Source organism: Oxyura jamaicensis, chromosome 2 (assembly GCF_011077185.1).
Source record: "Oxyura jamaicensis isolate SHBP4307 breed ruddy duck chromosome 2, BPBGC_Ojam_1.0, whole genome shotgun sequence".
NCBI classification, from domain to species: Eukaryota; Metazoa; Chordata; class Aves; order Anseriformes; family Anatidae; genus Oxyura; species Oxyura jamaicensis.
Window position 1 is genome coordinate 24,314,516 of NC_048894.1, and position 16,865 is coordinate 24,331,380.

General features: G+C 40.8%; 1 protein-coding gene across 7 annotated transcripts in view; it reads left to right on the forward strand.

The window, feature by feature from the left end:
* The first annotated feature begins 1,079 nt into the window (after nt 1–1,079).
* The window catches only part of AKAP9 (A-kinase anchoring protein 9), a 110,341-nt gene continuing 94,555 nt past the window's right edge, over nt 1,080–16,865 (forward strand). For 6 of the 7 annotated variants that reach the window (XM_035319218.1, XM_035319220.1, XM_035319219.1 and 3 more), the window contains exon 1: nt 1,081–1,326. In XM_035319218.1, coding sequence (XP_035175109.1) covers nt 1,279–1,326 — 48 coding nt within the window. In that variant the 5' untranslated portion in view covers nt 1,081–1,278. Of the gene's footprint in view, nt 1,327–16,865 lie in introns of all 7 variants that reach the window. The other variant, XM_035319223.1, reaches the window with a different exon arrangement.

Sequence of the window (16,865 nt, forward strand, 5' to 3'; positions counted from 1 at the left end):
GCGTGTCTGGTCTTTGCTGGAAAGCTCAAGTAAAGAAAGAATGTGTACTAAATGAACACATACACTTTACATTTAAATATATATATATTCAGTGGAAAATGTGAATTGTGTTAAAAAGATCAGCAGGGCTGAGATCTAAATACATTCAGAAAGTTTTTGGATTTTGCATTTATTAAAGCAGACTGGTTCCAAATGCAGAATAAAGCACGTGCTTGTTCACATGCAGCTGCTAGACACCAACCAAAAAAGGCTTGACAGGAATGTGTAAACCGGTGCCATTCATCACACCACCAGAATGGAACCGACTTCGTGGGTAACTGAAAGAAAAAGCACATCGTGAACACCCAGTGCAAATTTGCTATTAGCCATGCATTTGCTATTAGCCATACACATGTCGTAGGCAATAACCAGTAATAATTAAGTAATACGAGGAATATTGCTTTGTATCAAAGGATGAAGTATAGAATTGTACTTGCATTTAATTGCTGCGTGCCAAATTCCCCATTGTGATTTTAACACAACTATTGCAACTTCGCTGACATGAGGAGCGCGTATTAATTTAAACAGGGGACTAGACAGCCTTTGTTGTCATCTCTACACAACGTGACACAAGCTCGAAAAGCTTGTTCTTGCATTTCTAAGGTTTAGATCCCCGCTGCACGAGGCTGGAGCCAGGTGTAGGCTCCACACTTGGACAATCAAAACTGCCAAAACGAGCCACAGGGGTTGGATCTGCGAGGCAGCGGCAGGCAGCAGACCCGCAGAACTCGGGTATTGTTAGCTCGGAATTTTGTACGAAAGCGACGCCCAACTGCAGGCGCCTTTCCGACGGTGTTCTGAGGCGTGAGACGAGGAAGCCCCCCGCCTTTCCCCCTCCGAGGACGGGCTGGGCCGGTGCCTCCGCCACCTCCCTCGGCGGTGCCCGCGGCTGTGCGGGGCAGAGGCGGCTGTCAGGTCCCCGCAGGGCCCGGGACTGGCTGCCGGGGGGGCGAAACCCGGCCGGTAAAAGAAGGGAAGGGAAGGGCAGAAGGAGGGATGGCGGCGGGAGGAGGAGCGGGCGGTCCCCACGTCACTTTCCCCGGCCGCGTGTTTACGTGGAGATGAAGATGGCGGCGCCGGTGGCCCCTGCGCGGCCGCTGCCGTCGCCGTGAGGCGGGTTTGGGACGGGACCGGACGATACGGGACGGGACAGCCCAGGCAGGCTGTGCGCCCCGGCTGAGGGCGGAGCGGGCCCGCCTCCCGCCGCCGCTAACGCTCCGCTCTCCCCGCACAGGCGCCATGGAGGACGAGGAGCGGCTGAAGAAGCTGGAGGCTGGGAAAGCCAAGGTAGGGGGCGGCTGCGGCGGGGCGGGGGCGGGGAGGCGGAGGGCACGGGGACGGTGGCTGCGACGGGGGACTCGGCCCGGCCCGGCCCGGCCCGACTCGACTCGGCGGGGACCCGCCGCGAACAAAGCCTCGGGGGCGGGGTGCGCTTTGTGCTGCCCCGGGCCCCCTCCCTCCCTCCGTGCCAGCCGGCGGCCGGGGACGGACGGCCACGTCGCGGGGAGCGCCACAGGTGGCCGTGGTGGGGCGGGAGGAGAGCCCGGCTCCTCGCCGCCTCGCCCCCGAGCCTTTTAAGCCGAGGAAACTCCCTGTGAGCCTTCCCGGAGGTTTGCAGAGCCGGCAGCTGTGTCGCAGCGTGCTGCTAATGCCTCTTAGGAGGGGGGATTACGGGCTCCCAGTGCTGTGGTCAGGGGCACCCAGTGGTTATTGAGTTATGAGGGGTATAACACCAGCACCAGGCAGCTGTCACTGCCCGGTGGCTGCCGGGGTCCCAGGGCAACCCACAGCCTCGCACCAGCTCGGCTTGGCTTGGCTTGGTTTGGTTTGGCTCCACAGGTGCTGGCCTCATGGGCCGCACACGGGGCCACCCCACGCTGCAGGAACCTCCCCTCGCCTTCAGAGAGAGCCTTGGTGTGGTCAGGGAGATAAGGTAATTAACGGCATCCATGGTAAGGTGAGGTTAGAGCGAGCGTTTTGATGCCAGCTATTGTCTGGTTCCTTGCAGCGGTCACTCCTCAGTGGCAGGGTTTGGAGTGTTGTAAGCCTGTAATCCGCGCTGAGGAGACACGCAGCTTGGCAGCAGTCACCAGCGGTAAAAGTAACGAAAAGTCAAGCTAAAGATAAAACTGTGGGATAGCATCATCGTGGTTCCTATGTAGCTCATCAAAGAGAGAATGTAGTCGGGCAGGGAAGTGTTAGGCTGTGTTACACAAAAACTTTGTAACTCTTGGTGTGTGTCTGTTTCTTTTGAACCACTGTTAAAAAGGTACAGTAGCAAACTCTTGTAGATGGTTTATATAGAGCGTTCTTATATGCTTAGAGCAAGAAGGGTGTTTATGCATCGTTAGAATCATGCAATCACAGAATGATTTGGACGGCACTTCAAAAATCATCTAATTCCAACCTCCCAGCCATGGGCAGGGAATGTACTGCAGTGCAACTAAAAGGTACCAGGACAGATCGGTAGTGCTGGCAGCCTTGTGTTCGGCTGCACCCAGGTTAACAAATTAATTCTGCTGCAGAATACTTGAAAGTAGTTCACAATGGAGTAAATTTGCTAATATTACAAACCACGGTGAATAATTTATCAAGAGAACTTGCATTTCTCTGTTCCTGTTGGCTTGGTATGAAGACAGAAAATTAGTGGCAATTTCTAAAAAGTGAACCTGAAGCTGGGGCTCAAGAAGGAAGCTGTTGCATCCCTGCTAGCTTTCAGAAAAGACGTGTGCACGTTTTACTAACTTACTGTAAAGTAGGAACACCATCATTGCTGTTGCCCTTCTTCTAGTTTTTTTTGACTGAAATATGTGAATGTTCTTATAAATATATCCCTGAAGACTCTCATGTTCTGTGCTTTTAAGCATCCCTTGTGGTTAAAGTCATTGTAACTCTTTAAAGCTATATGTGTTTTACATGACAAGGGGCTGTAAAAGCAGCGTTACGTTAGTATTTCAGATTTTTCACTGGCATTCTTTATACCCTTCACCCTCTTTCTTTCTCCTTTTCCCCACATGAATAGTGTAATTAAATGTGTTGTACTGTGGAGACTAGTTCTCAGTCTTCCAGTGACAAGTGTCACTGCTAAAGGCAGAAAAGAAGAAATTGTGTTAGCAGAGAATGGAAGTAGGAGTTGCTCCTGCAGCTGCCTGTCTCTTTTTCAGGGATACAAGCACATTCACAGTTGCATGGTCAGTATGCCTCCCAAAATTCCTTGGCTCTATTGAATATTTTCTGCAAACCACAGCAACAAGCATCCAAAAAAATTTAGAGCCTAACCACTGAATGTTGTTTAAATAGCTGAAAAAAAAACAACATAATAAAGTATGTGTTGTTGCTGTGCTAAAAGCACAGGCATTGCTATACTTCAGATACCTTGATGCTTCTTCCATGGAAGTATAAACTTTAAATATAAATAAGACACTACATAAACGTTGGGATGAATGTTGTTAATATGCCAGTAAAAGAGTCTAGTAGGTACGATGGAGGTGGTAGGTACACTGCTAACAGTGAAGTTATTATTCTAAAAAGGTACTTGGATTCTTAGGTCTTTTTACCTCTAAATGTAGTGCCAGGTCTCACTGCGTGTGTTTTAAGCAATGTGAGCTTCCAGTAAAGCAATTGTTTGGTTTCTGATCACAATGTTGGGGAGTAGTTGTGATGTTTGGTTCTCTGTGAACTTTGTTTTTCTTGATGTCTTCTTAAGATGCTGTCTCCCTACACAAATCTACAGAGAAGTGTATTACAACTATGTTTTCTGCAATGTCAGTTTCTTTTCAGTCCACTTGTAGTATTTTTGGAAGTAAGAAGCTGCATTGTGAATCCTGCCTTGACTGAGTGGTGCTAAGTGTACTCCAGGCCAGCAGAATGGGGCTCAGCTTTCCCAGTACATCATCTGGAAAATGGAGTAAGCTCTTGATAGGCTCACCAACATCAGCGTGTGCTTTCTGACTTTTTGAGACTACACCAGTGCTTTGTTATGAAATGGTTGCAGCATGCGTTGCTGTTCTGTCTGTTACAAAGCCACAAAAGGAAGGGAGACATGGAGTCAAACCTAGGAAATTACATGCTGCCTTTTCCAGCTCTGTACTTAGCCATTGTCCTTTGCCACAAGATAAATGCACTGGATATTAACCCAGCCTCGATAAGTGTCTGTTTCTCTCGACCATTAAAATGGTCTCTCTGTGGATTTCTTTGCCTTGGATCCTGAACTGATTACGTTGGAGCAAGAAAAACATTTGCTGGAATCCAGGAAAGGTGTTTGTCAGACCGGCTGGTTGAGGGAAACAGGGCTGACTGTGGTAGAAGTTGGAAGAGTGAAGATGTGCCAGCAATAGAAATACAGATGCACGCTGTCAAGTTGATCAGTGCCCCAAAACACGGTGAACTTAAAAATCAATCAGATACGTTATGTGCCTTGCTTAAGAGATTCTGGAATATTGTTGATGACCTGAAATAGTGTACGTACACCTGATTTTGCAAAAGACAAGAGAGGATGGTGATTGAAAATCTTGGTCTGGTATTTATACATGCACGTGCTATGTGTGCATGCCTGTGTGTATCAGTTTGCTTGGAATCTCATGTAACATGAAGAGGATACTGCTTATTGTAGCTGAGTTTGTTAATTTTATGTACTTACTTAGCAGCTTAGTGTCTGGCTTTCTTATCAGGATGTTGCGCTATTTTCATCAACTTCCAAATCAATAAGCAGTAGTCTGGAATGAAAGAAGCTTTGGAATGAACGTGTCAGGGACTCAGATTCCCTTGTGAGAAAGTAGAAATTGTTTGTTTTTAATATTATTATTTTATTTCATATTTAATATACAATTATATATGAAGGCAGACTTTCTTGCAATTTGACAGAAGCATTCTCACCACATACTTCTGCAGCGCAGTGAAACGCAGAGCGATTACAGCTGGTGAAACTATCAACAGCAGGTTTTGTAGAAGGGTCCATTTTACAATACTGAAAATGGAGTAGGAAGTGTATGCTCCCTAGCTGTATGCTTTTTCAGTGTGAGAGGGGGTGGGTGATGGAAGGACACTCATTTACTTTGTAAATTCTCTGAGTTTGTTAGGATTTAGCTTCTAATGTTAGAAATACATTATTAAATGCCCTTATTTTCATGAGTTCTGTATATATTTATAATACATTCTTGCTGAGGTGTTGGAATAAACCATGTAGTTGTTGAAGAACCCCAAGAAATAAGGAACCGTCTGGTGCAGTTAAATATTTGAGTGCAGAATAAGCAGTGTGACTGCTTTTGATCTATGCCAGTGAATCACTGAGCAGATGGAACGGTGAAGTTTGTTTGGGAAGTGCTGATGGCACTCAGTGGACAAGTAATACCGGTTGTATAACTACTTGGACAAGTTATCTTCACAAATTGAATAGCAAAAGGAAATAATTACATACTTTGTCTTCTGGTCATGCGTGTGAATATTTCAGGTGGCTAAAGATGAAAATGATGTGCATAATTAAAACAGCATTGCTTAAGTGTCTGAAAATGTTTGCAGTTTGCTTTCTTACATGTTACTCTCTTGAGGGCAAAAAGAAAGATTTTACATCCTCATTTCTGAGCTCTTCAGACTGAGAAATTTTGGATTTATCAGAGAAGCTGTTCATTATTTTTTATTTTTATTTTTTTTTAATTAAGAATTAAGCAAAACATGGAATGACTTAGGCACCACAGTGCTTAAAGGTCTAATTAAAAACCTCCAGAAGAACTTAACATACAGACTGTGTTTGTGAAACACGGCCTTTTAAAATTCCCTGTCATTTACAGGAGGAGGGAAAAAGAGGCAGTGTTTTACTGGTTACCATGAGCTTTTCATCACAGAAGACTAAGTACATTTAAACCTTACATTTCATTAAAGAGCTGGCCTACTAACATGCTGCCTCTTACTTTCAGGTGTAGGCTATTCATTTTGTTTATGGCCTGTCTGCTTTTAATAACTTGAACCAAAAGCAATTAAGCAGAATCCTGGAAGGAAGAATTTCCTTTTCAGTCCACGTTTCCTTACTCTGATTTTCCCTTAAAATAAGAAATCATATTCAACCATATCTTAAGGTGCTAATTTCATCATAAAGCCTTTGTCATTACTCTCCCTTTTTATAAACTATGGAGGAGAGCAGCTTTATGGGCTGAACAGGAATGATGCTGGGCTAGATCTGTATGTGAAGGCACTGTGTACTTATTGGACAAGAGGGGAAGAAACTTTAGGAGAGCCTAGGGTATCTCTGAAGCCACCTGGAAAGCTGTGCATGAGCTTTGGCTCAACGGATGTGGGTCGTTCTGTAAAGCAGCAGGAGGGTGCGGGGTGCGTGAAGCTATGAAAAAGTGCTATAGCAAAGACAGGGACTTTAAGATGCTTTAGTTGAGGGCAACCTTTTTCTTACACGTGAGGGTCCTCACAAGCCTGTGAGGATCCTGCTGAATTCCTAGGCATTCCTCTTTTATGTTGCAATTTTCTTCCTACGTCCTTCTGAATTTGCACTTCCTCATTCCTCTTAATCTTTTACTTCAATCTGCTTCTCACCTTTGCATCTCTGTCAATTTTAAATGCAAATAGTAGGAGGTGGTATAGCAGGAGAATTGCCTCTGTGTATTGTGACTATGAACATGAGTAAGCTTAAGGACTGATTTTTGCATCGCAGAAAACCACAGATAGAAGGACTGAATGTTACCTGGAGAGAAAATGTCTTGTTTTAAAGCTCTTGAGTAAAAGCAGAGCGGGCAGAAATTGCCAAGAGGTGAGAGAGGAACAAAAACCTAGGTGTTACTTTGCTGTGCGTGATTCATTTTTTTTGTTTGGCACAGTGGATATCTCTGCATTTTATCATGGAAAAGACTTGTGTATATCTGAGATGTAAATGCATTTTGGATAATTTATTGCTACTGGGATGATGAATAAGCTTGAATGTGATATCAAGTTGTAAGGTATTCTGTGAAACTGTCTGCAAGATGTGAATTTTACTTCTACTAGGAGAAAAATAGTATGACTAGGTTTTTTAATAGAACTTAATTGTTCACTTGGATAATAGAGCTACCTGCTCTCTGCAGTCTTCTCAGTGTTCTTTTTTTCCTTTTTTTTATTTTTAAGAAGAAATAATAAGTTTAATTTTTCTCCATTGTGTTAAAGTTTCTTCTGGACTTTATTGGGTCCTCATAAAAATAGGACTTCAATTAAAATCTTGGACTAAAGCTCCTTTTTTTAGCTGGCATTACTAGGATTCTTCCTTTTTCTGGGCATATTCTCAATTTTTCTTCCATTTCCTAGGTGTGAGCCCTGTTTCACTCACTCCAGAGATCTGTCCTAGCTTTTGATACAGGGCTTGGTTATTTCTTTTAAATGTTATTGTCACTATACCTTTTTATTCAGAGCTCTAAGCTATCTGTCTCCTTGCAGTAGTGATGCAAGGTAGAGTGAGTGTGAAGTATTACTTGCTTTGTTCTGAGGATACGAATAAATAGCTCTCCAAAATAACCTTTTGCTCTATACCTGATTTAGAGAAAATTGGTCATTAATTCAAGATGCCCAGTGAATTTCACAAAAATTGAGAACTAAGACAGCACAGTATTGTCAGAAGCGCTATGAAACAAGAAATTACTTGAAATTGCCTTTTTACAATGTATTTTCTTGCTGCTTCATGTGTAAAGAGAAGGAATTACAGAAAAAAAGGCACAAACTTGCTCTTTCTTTCTAATCAAGACTTTGTTCATTTTGGTACTAGTCTCTCCCTGGTTATGGTCTGCTTTCCAACTGCTTATTTTCTTAGTAGGGGTATTGCAAAAGCTAAACAGAGGTGACTGCAACATTTGTTTCCCTTGGTAGAGCAGTGTCTAGACAAGCTTGTTTACTTACACTGATTTGGAAATAAGCATGATCATCACCACCACAAATTGTTTCTAAAGCGCTTTCTATAAAGTACATCTGATATTTCAAGGGAAATAAATCAGGCCTTTTGACATATGTAGATTTTACCAAAAACCCTTGTGTGGTGGTGGTGTTTTTTTGTTTGTTTGTTTTGTTTTCCCAACAGGAAATACTCTAGCAGGTAGGTGCTTTAAATATTTATTTACAGAGATATTAATTACAGATTAACATATGGTTACTATAACATCTTACGCTTTATAGTAGTGAAAAATCTGATTAAAATGAGGACAAAAGAAAAAAGGCTTCTGAAGTAGGTCCAACTTTGTTAATTTGCCTTACTTGCAATATAAGGTTGTGTACTAGCAACATAATCTTTGGGAATCCTATTTTATGAACTGAAAGGGCTGTCTTAAATCTCTGCCCCATAGCTAGAGATTTCAATGTATTTTTTTATGTATTTGGTTTGGAAATCATTTAGTTACTAGTACCAGTTGATGTGACGCTTCAAATTTGCAAAGACATGGGATCACAGTTCAGTAAAACCCATCTGATAATTGCAGTCTTTTGCTGTTGAAACAAAGCAAATAGATCTTAAAATCTATCATGTTTAAGTGCTTGCATGTTGACTGCAAAGTGCTGGCATGTCATATTGTGTTGATGGCTCTTGTTTTCCTGTGTCTTAAAAGAATTTTTAATCTGCATTTTCCACATTTTTTTTTTTAAGAGGCCAACACATGATGCTGTAAACTCTTTCCTACAGCCAGTAGAAAAAGGAGAGAAGTATGCATAAAAATTGTAAGTTTTCTTAAAATTCTTGGTCTTTTCTGCTTTCCCCTCTTCCATAAAGAGACCATCAGAAGCTTGCAGGTAGAACACGTTCAGTTGTCGTCAGCTGGGCAGAAGAGCGTGAGAGTCTGGAAACCAAACACCAAGCTCAGGAACGTGGAGGAAAGTGAGTGAGCCACAATTGTAATAACCCGAAGATGTTGCATCATCACAAAAGAAAGAGGAGATAGCCTTGTGGCCCATGCTCCCAAACCTCAAAACTTGGTGAAATTTTAAGACTCTCTACAATTAGAAATAATAATTTTAAAGAGGTTGTATACCATGTGGTGGTATTTCCAGGGGAGAATATGCATTTGATGAAAACTGCTGCAAGGGCAAAATTACAGCATATCTCTAAAACTACGATCCTGAGCTAAAGAACCAAGGAGACTGGCAGAGCTGAAGAGGCGGAGGAGTTGGGATTCTGAGACTGAGTATGTTTCTGTGCAAATATTGATAAAATGGGTGTTACAGAGAATGAGCAGAGTAAGTTGCAAAAGAGCTTACTCAAAGCTGACAGAATTAACAGAAATGGTTATCTCTTTACGCTAGTTTTGTTTTCTGAAGCTTTTACTCATCCTTGAACTTTTACTTCACTGTCAGGAAACGTGTCCAATCACAAAACAACAGAAAAATATTTCAATGTTATTAAGCCCATTTATATTGTCTAATGAGGTAGCTGACTTAACATTAATACCATACATGGAGAATATATATATTTTCCTTGAAAAGGTAATGGTAGATATTTGTCCTATATACAAATAATGCTCCATAACAATAATAAGAAAACCTTGTCTTCATATGTTCATTAGTATGTTGTGACAGCTAGCGTAGTTTGGTGTGTTTTAAGAAAGAATGGAAAACCTGATGCAAGACTCTTCAAAGGGGAATGAGTTTCCTAGATTTTCTTCGTTACTTGGAATATATTCTCAGAACTGAGATTAAAAAAAAAAAAAAGCAAAGTCCATAGACGAAGTCTGGAATCTTGTGAGCCATATCAATGCCTTTGTGAGCCCACGTTTCTCTCATGATTCAACAGTGTGTGTGTAAAATAAATAATAATACAAGCCTGTCAAAATAATACAAGCCTGTCAAGCCTTGCATACTGAGCATGAAATTTGTGCAGTTGGTTCCTCCCTTACATCTGCTCGGCTCCTCGCAGAGCTGTCTCTCACAAACCTACTGTGTTTGGGGGCTTTATTCTCACTCCGTCCGTTCAGTACCAGACATGCCACGTAGTATGAATTCATATAAAAATAATATAAACAAGTTGGGGAAATGAAGAAGTGCAGCTGAGTGGGACTTGTTCTAAGTATTTTACAATTTGTTAAAAAAGAAAAAACAGAACATTAATTTATTTTAAAATGAAAAATTCAAGCTTTATTTAGTTTCTACCCAGAATTAGAGCACAGAGGTGGTCAGAACTTCTTTCAATATCTTTCTTAAGAATGTATCTAAATTCTCCGGACTATTTTGAAAATCTCAACCCTAATATTTGTGAAAAGATTGCCTTTTGTAATTGGTTGGATGTCATCACATCATCTATGTTTATTAGCAAGAAGTACCTGCTACTTCTTGGTTAGCTTGAACAGAATTTAAACTGCAGCTCTGTAGCTGTAAAGCTGATTGTCTTGTTGCCAAGGATGTAACCTCTCAAGTTCAGTATCAGTTTCATGTCACTGATCAGCTTGAAAAAGCTGATAAGCTTGTGTTGGTTATCAGTAAAGACAGACTTAGACACTATTTGTGCTAAAGGTGCCTTTTTCTTTCAGATTTCTTAATGAGAAAGTAAATATGAGCAAAACTATGCAGGTCTCACTGTGCTTTATTTTTTTATAAACTCGACCCTTAAATTAGTTTGCTTGGCTTTTGATCTTTAAGAAAAATGTATCAGAGAGATAATCAAAAACAACCATGTAAAGTAGAGGAAAAAAAGCTAGATGCTTTCTACATAAATGCAAAACATTTTTTTGCTATTATATATATTTTCCTCTTAGCTGGAAAAATAGCTGAATATACAAGTAATATAAGCAGTAGGTATTTACTCGAAGTAAATCAATAATTGATTTTTTTGCAATAAATGCTCTCTCCTGCCCTTTTCAGCCAAGCTCTAATAAACTCTTCTTCCTCCTTTAGTGTATAGACTAAACGTTATAGTGCAGGACAAAGGAACGTACACTGCTGTGAGGTGCAGGAGTCCGGCAGGTCAGGAAAAATATGCAGCAGGCTACAGCCCCTTTCTTGCAGCATCAACACAAACAAGAAAAGACAAATGCTTCTGTGATTTAAGTTTTCTTGCATTAGCTCATTGAGAAGTCTGGACAAAGCCTCTTTAGAAACGGATTCTTTCTGTGCATGTCCTTAGGTGCCTCAATCTCTCTGCATCTTTAAAGCACTAAAGATACGGTTGTCTTTGAAGTTAATTCTTAGAACTTGCAATTGACTATGTAAAATGTGTTTTGAAAGAATGAATTGTGTGAGCTGAAGGAATGGAGTATTGATTGGGATATCCCACAAGAAGGAGCAATTGCCTGACTGCAGTTTTTTTCAAAATGGTCAGGTGTTTTTTGTTTGTTTGTTTTCTTTTATAGGTTTCTAAACAGAATTCATGATTTTTTGAGAAACAGCTGATTTCCTCCTTCCCTGACTCCCTGGAAACTGCAGTGAGGTTTGATAAACCATAACCAAGGATGCAGTCATCAGCAAGGCTCTGCTTCTACTCATCAGAAGGTCTCAAAGTACTGGAAAAGATTGCTTTTTAAAGGAGACAGGCTTGTGTAAATGAATTGATATTTAGTCCAAATTCAATATTAACATCCGTGGGGATCTGTGCAATTGTTGATAGGAGAGTGCCTCTCTGGGGCTGATTCAGACAGAACTCCTTGCTGACAGTCAATGTGGTGTTAAGACTTTTTGACACTGATCTGATCTTATAAACAAACTAAAGACTTGATGTAGATAAAGTTATGTGGTGGTTACAACTAAATAAAAAATTGCTCTTAGGATTATTTTTGTTTTAATGGCTTTATCTCAAAGTGGGTGTTCTTTCAAGCAGAATCCGTCAGGGGTCTGTGTCACTGTCTTCATTATTGGCTGTGGAAAGAATGCAGGGCTATGTGTATACAGCACTAAACTGAAGTGGGTGGCACAGCGTGAAAAGCTTAGAATTCAAAATAATCTTAATAAATCTGGTTACAAATGGACGTGTAAGCAATATTCAAGGTCTTCATCTCTGTTGAGGACTGTCCTTGGGCTTTCTGGCTCCCTGAGTCTAACGGTAGAATTGGAGGGGATGAAGCATTCTGTGTGATACAGACAGGCAAGCTGGGGAGCGTTTAAGCAAACCTGATCTACAAAAATTTATGGGATTGAGTGTGATGTATACAAGCATACTGACAGGAGCTATCTGCTATAGTTGCAAAGCTATTCTCTGCCATCTTTGAAAGGCCATGGTGATTAGGAGAATCAAAATAAGCAGGAGGAAAAATCAAACCCAACTTCAAGAAGGGCAAGAAGGAGGATGTGGGGAGCTGTAGGGATCAGCCTAGCTGTGGTCTTTGGGATGATTATGGAGCAGATCCCTCTGGAATCCATGTTCAGGCACATGAAGGACAAGAAAATGATGGAGTTTATCAAGGGCAAATTAATTGTCTTTACATTGAGATGAGTGGCTAAGTGGACAGGGAGGGTGCAGTGGATGTTGTTTATCTTGACATTAGGAAAGCATCTGATATGATCTTTTACAGGCTTCTTGTAACCGAACTGTTGTTAGATGGCTTGAGTAGGTGGACTGCAAGGTGAGTAGAAAATTGTCTTAGCCCTCTGAGCACAGCAGTCCCGACAAGGTCCGGCTGGTGGCCAGTAGTGTTCCTCGCCTGCTGAAACTGAGGCCAGTCCTGTCTGATGTTCTTATTAATAACTGCAGAACAGGAAGCAGTGTGCCTTCAGCAAGTTCAGGAATGGTGCCAAGTTATGGAAAGCAGTTAATGAACTGAAGCATAGGGCGTATTTTCAGAGAGACCTGGACAGTGTGGGGAAATGGGCTGATGTGAAACTGGAGCAGGGTGGAAGATGGTACAGGAAAGCTCACATGCTTTCCCGGTGGGAAGAAGGAGGAATTTCAAGTTGCCATGTCGATACTAGGATGTAACAGTACTCTAGGGGATCCTCCATGGATTTAAAACAAAAGTGATACTGTGTGATCTGATTTGAAGTCAGGGAAGGGAATGACGATGTTACTGTTTTCCAGAGACTGGAGCTTGAAATGCAGAATACTACGGTATGTGCTATATCTGCAAAGACAGGCTGCCCATATTTTGCGCTGGTGATGAGTTTGCCAGGACGCTAGCGCGATTTCTTCATGCAGATAGGCTCTGTGTGTTTGCTGGCCAAAGGTCAAGTCCTTTGTGAAAAGATTTCCAATAGCACCCTGCTTCCACATCTACATTGAGTTCTCCTTACGTAGTAATGTTACGTATTTTTTTAACAAGCAGCAACACATTTAATGACTGTCACTTGTGCAATTTTGTATAGCCTACAATTAGATTCTTCTTAACTTTCTGAAGTAGTAGTTGTATTCAATGGTAAGAATAAATCAACATTAAAATACATTATTTGACCTACCTGAGATTCGTGGAATGATAGAATATTTGGGGTTGGATGAGGCCACTGGATGTAGTCTGGTCTAACCCTGCTCACAGCAGAGCCAGCTTCACAGTTGGAATGGATTGCTCAGGTTTGTAGCTCATCCAGTTTGTACATCTGACAAGAGAGAATTTGTTTAAACCTCAGTGGTGTGACACAATTAAACTGGTCAGTTACAATTGGTTATAATAGGGTAATGCTTCCTAAAATAGGGATTTGTAGTGGTTAGAGTAATATCATCTTAACGGTGTTAAGCTGAGGCAGGGGAAGTTTAGGCTCCATATCAGGAGGAGGTTCTTCACCGAGAGGGTGGTTTCACACTGGAACAGGCTCCCCAGTGAAGCAGTCACTTCACTGAGCCTGTCTGAATTTAAGAAGAGATTGGACTGTGCACGTAGTCACATGGTCTAAACTTTTGGGTAGACCTGTGCGGTGCCTGGAGTTGGACTTGATGATCCTTATGGGTCCCTTCCAACTCAGGATATTCTATGATCTCTTAAGAAATAAAGGTGATCTAGTAGTATATGCACTGATTTCTTTTAAAATATTTAATCTATTACATTAAGAATGAAATTAAAACAAAGTTACTAAGTCAAGTATTCTAATGTAATGAACTACCAGCCTGAAAGTTTATGTGAATGAAGAGGTGGTATTGATTTAGCTTCTGCTTCCAACAACTGTTTCCAACAGAACCTGTCTGTATTCTGTGTGCAAAATGGGCAGTGCTCAGGGAGCGATGCAGCTGGCTATATTTATCTCCCCATTATGTAGAGGAACTTGTAATATGTAATGCTTGGTAAATCAACGTTTGTCATTTTTCTTTTCCTTACAGTCTTTTATAGGATACTTATTGCTAGTATTATAGATGCTAGCATTTTGTCTACAGAGAAGAGTCAATCATTTTGTTATTCTTTAAAAATTTTTTTTTAAAAAAAAAGAGGAAAGTTGTCTTCTCATTATTACACACTTGTAACTCTGCCTGTGTTACTATTCAAACGTGAAGAAGTTCTGACTCTTTCCAACACCGTGCTCAGTCTTTCTAAGCATGTTTGTTACTGCTAAGCATACCACATATTTCATGCATTTCACAGTACTGGTCTGAAGTAAAATCCCTTGTAAGTAGTTTGTATTTAGGATCCTATACATAGAAACATGAGAATCACTACTTCATGAAGCTTTACATTTGCTGTTTTAATAGTATTAAAGACCAATCTTTACAAAAATGTAAAACGTCAGCCTTAACTCTTAAACGCATTAGACAATTAGTAAGCAGTGTCTGTGTCACAAATATAACTTGCTGTTGCCAGTAATTTGATGGACAAGCACTGTGTGGCGGTACTGGCAACTGTCGCTTTCACATACTTTTGTATTTTTGTAGCTGGCTTCTAACTGGCAAGCACAGATGGCCATAGATTGGGATTTTTTTTGTTTCTGAATTTGAGAAAACATTTGTACAGTTCTTTTTTAAATTGCATTATGTAAATATCATATGTTAACTACTCTCTATATTTTTTAATTTTAATCCCTAAATTTATAGCATGGGATTTTGGAACCAGCTATTTAAATATTTTGTTGATATAAAAGGTTTCCGTGCCCAGCTTCTGCATAACTGAATATTTGCTTTCAAGTAATTTTAAGTTATCAATGTTATTTTGTCATATTAGTAACTTTCTAAAGTTATGTCCTGTTCATCAGGTTAGACACTATCAAGCCTTTGTCTTGCTATTAATAAAGGATGTTCTTCCACTAAGTCAGAAGTGAGTGTTTCAGTGGTACTTCGTGAAATGGTACATTCTTGTGGTACATTCCTTTTACCTGGAGGAAACCTTTTTTCCATCTATCATCACAGAAAGGTAGATTTCTGTTTAGCCTTACTTAGGGCTCAGGGAGAAGACTCCGTTTTTCACTGCGTAGTAGTCTAAGAATGTTTTCCTATGCTTATTTTTTATGGAAGGGCAGCATGTGAATAAAATTACTGGGAAAGACTGAGATTTACTATCTTTTTGGCTACTACTAGCCGAAAGTAAAGCCAGTACGCCAAAAAGATACTACCAGCATGTAGTATTTAGTAACACGGTTGTCCTGGATGCTTTTTGGACTATTCCTATTCTGTAAGACTTTTCTCTTGATCTGAATGAACAGGCGTAAATGCCTAACCTGTTACAGCATAGCAATTGTTTTCTGAAAATAAATTGTTATCCTGAAGGAATTCCAAGGGATTAATCAAATGAGCCTCTGGCAGCTGATTTAACTATACATAGTTAAATAGCTGATGTAAGTATATGCTTGTTAACAAGCAGGTGCTAAACCAGTTATTTTAAGAACTACATAAGCAATACTCAGATTGTTGATAATTATTTTTTTAGTGTTAGAGGCAACGTGCTCACTGATGTGTCTGACTGTGCTGCTTTCCAAAAATTCAAGTTCTGAATGAATTAATTATTTGATGCCTCTATTTGTTCATTCCGTTGCTACTGTGCAGTAACACAAGTTTTCTTTGGAAGCCCAGCTGAAACTTGTTATCTGTGAATGTCCATTGCTTTGTTCTTTATTTCCCATTTCTGTGCCATATGGTATTCACTTGGACACTTGATTAAATAATTTATTGTGAACACAAAGTACTGCTCTGTAGTTCAGAGCGAGTTGAATTAATCCTGGTTATCATTCAGTTGATTGCACTGGGCTTATAGAAATTAACTGCAATAAATGCAAAGCCTAACACTGTAATTTTGTTGAATCAAACACAGTACTGAAAAAAGCAGTCATAAAATTGGAAGCTAGTGCATAATTTTAATACTTTTGTAGCACGTAGACTCTCATTTGCCTTCTGTTCAGGAGACTGTCACGTATGCTTTTAAAGCAGCAACTGTTTTAGCTAATAGACCCTCATCTAGATTTACATCTCATTTAGGGCCCTGCGCTGTAGGGCACTCACTGTCCTTGCATGGCTGCCGTAGCTGAAGTTACCTGGAGCTGTATGCAGATACCAGCACACCCCAGGGAGCTGGGGCCAGTTGGGCTGTGGCTTGCTAGCAGTTAGTATGTATGATTGCATTGCTCAAGCCCACTGGGGTTGTGTGTGGTCATAAATGCGGTGACATGTAGAAAATCTTTGCAATGGTACAGCCAGTGACTTGGTTCTGTGACTTGTTTGAAGGCTGTGGTAACACTTAAAGTTGGTTAGGGCCTTAGATGCCATATTGATGGCTTTGCAGCAGGAAAAAGCCATATTGATGGCTTTGTTTTCACAGGGCTGTGATACCAACTTCATACAGTCCAAAGAACAGTAGAGTAACTATGGAAAGCAACTCACGCTTTTAGAGTATCCGAATCTTCATATTAAGATTCATTTTCAGGAGTTGATATCCAAGCCTATCTGATGGGTGCAGATTTTCAAAACACTGTCATGAGGTGTGAATGCATGCTGAAGGCATGGTGTGGCGAGACAGTGAAGTTTTCAAGTTTGACTTCAAAAAGGT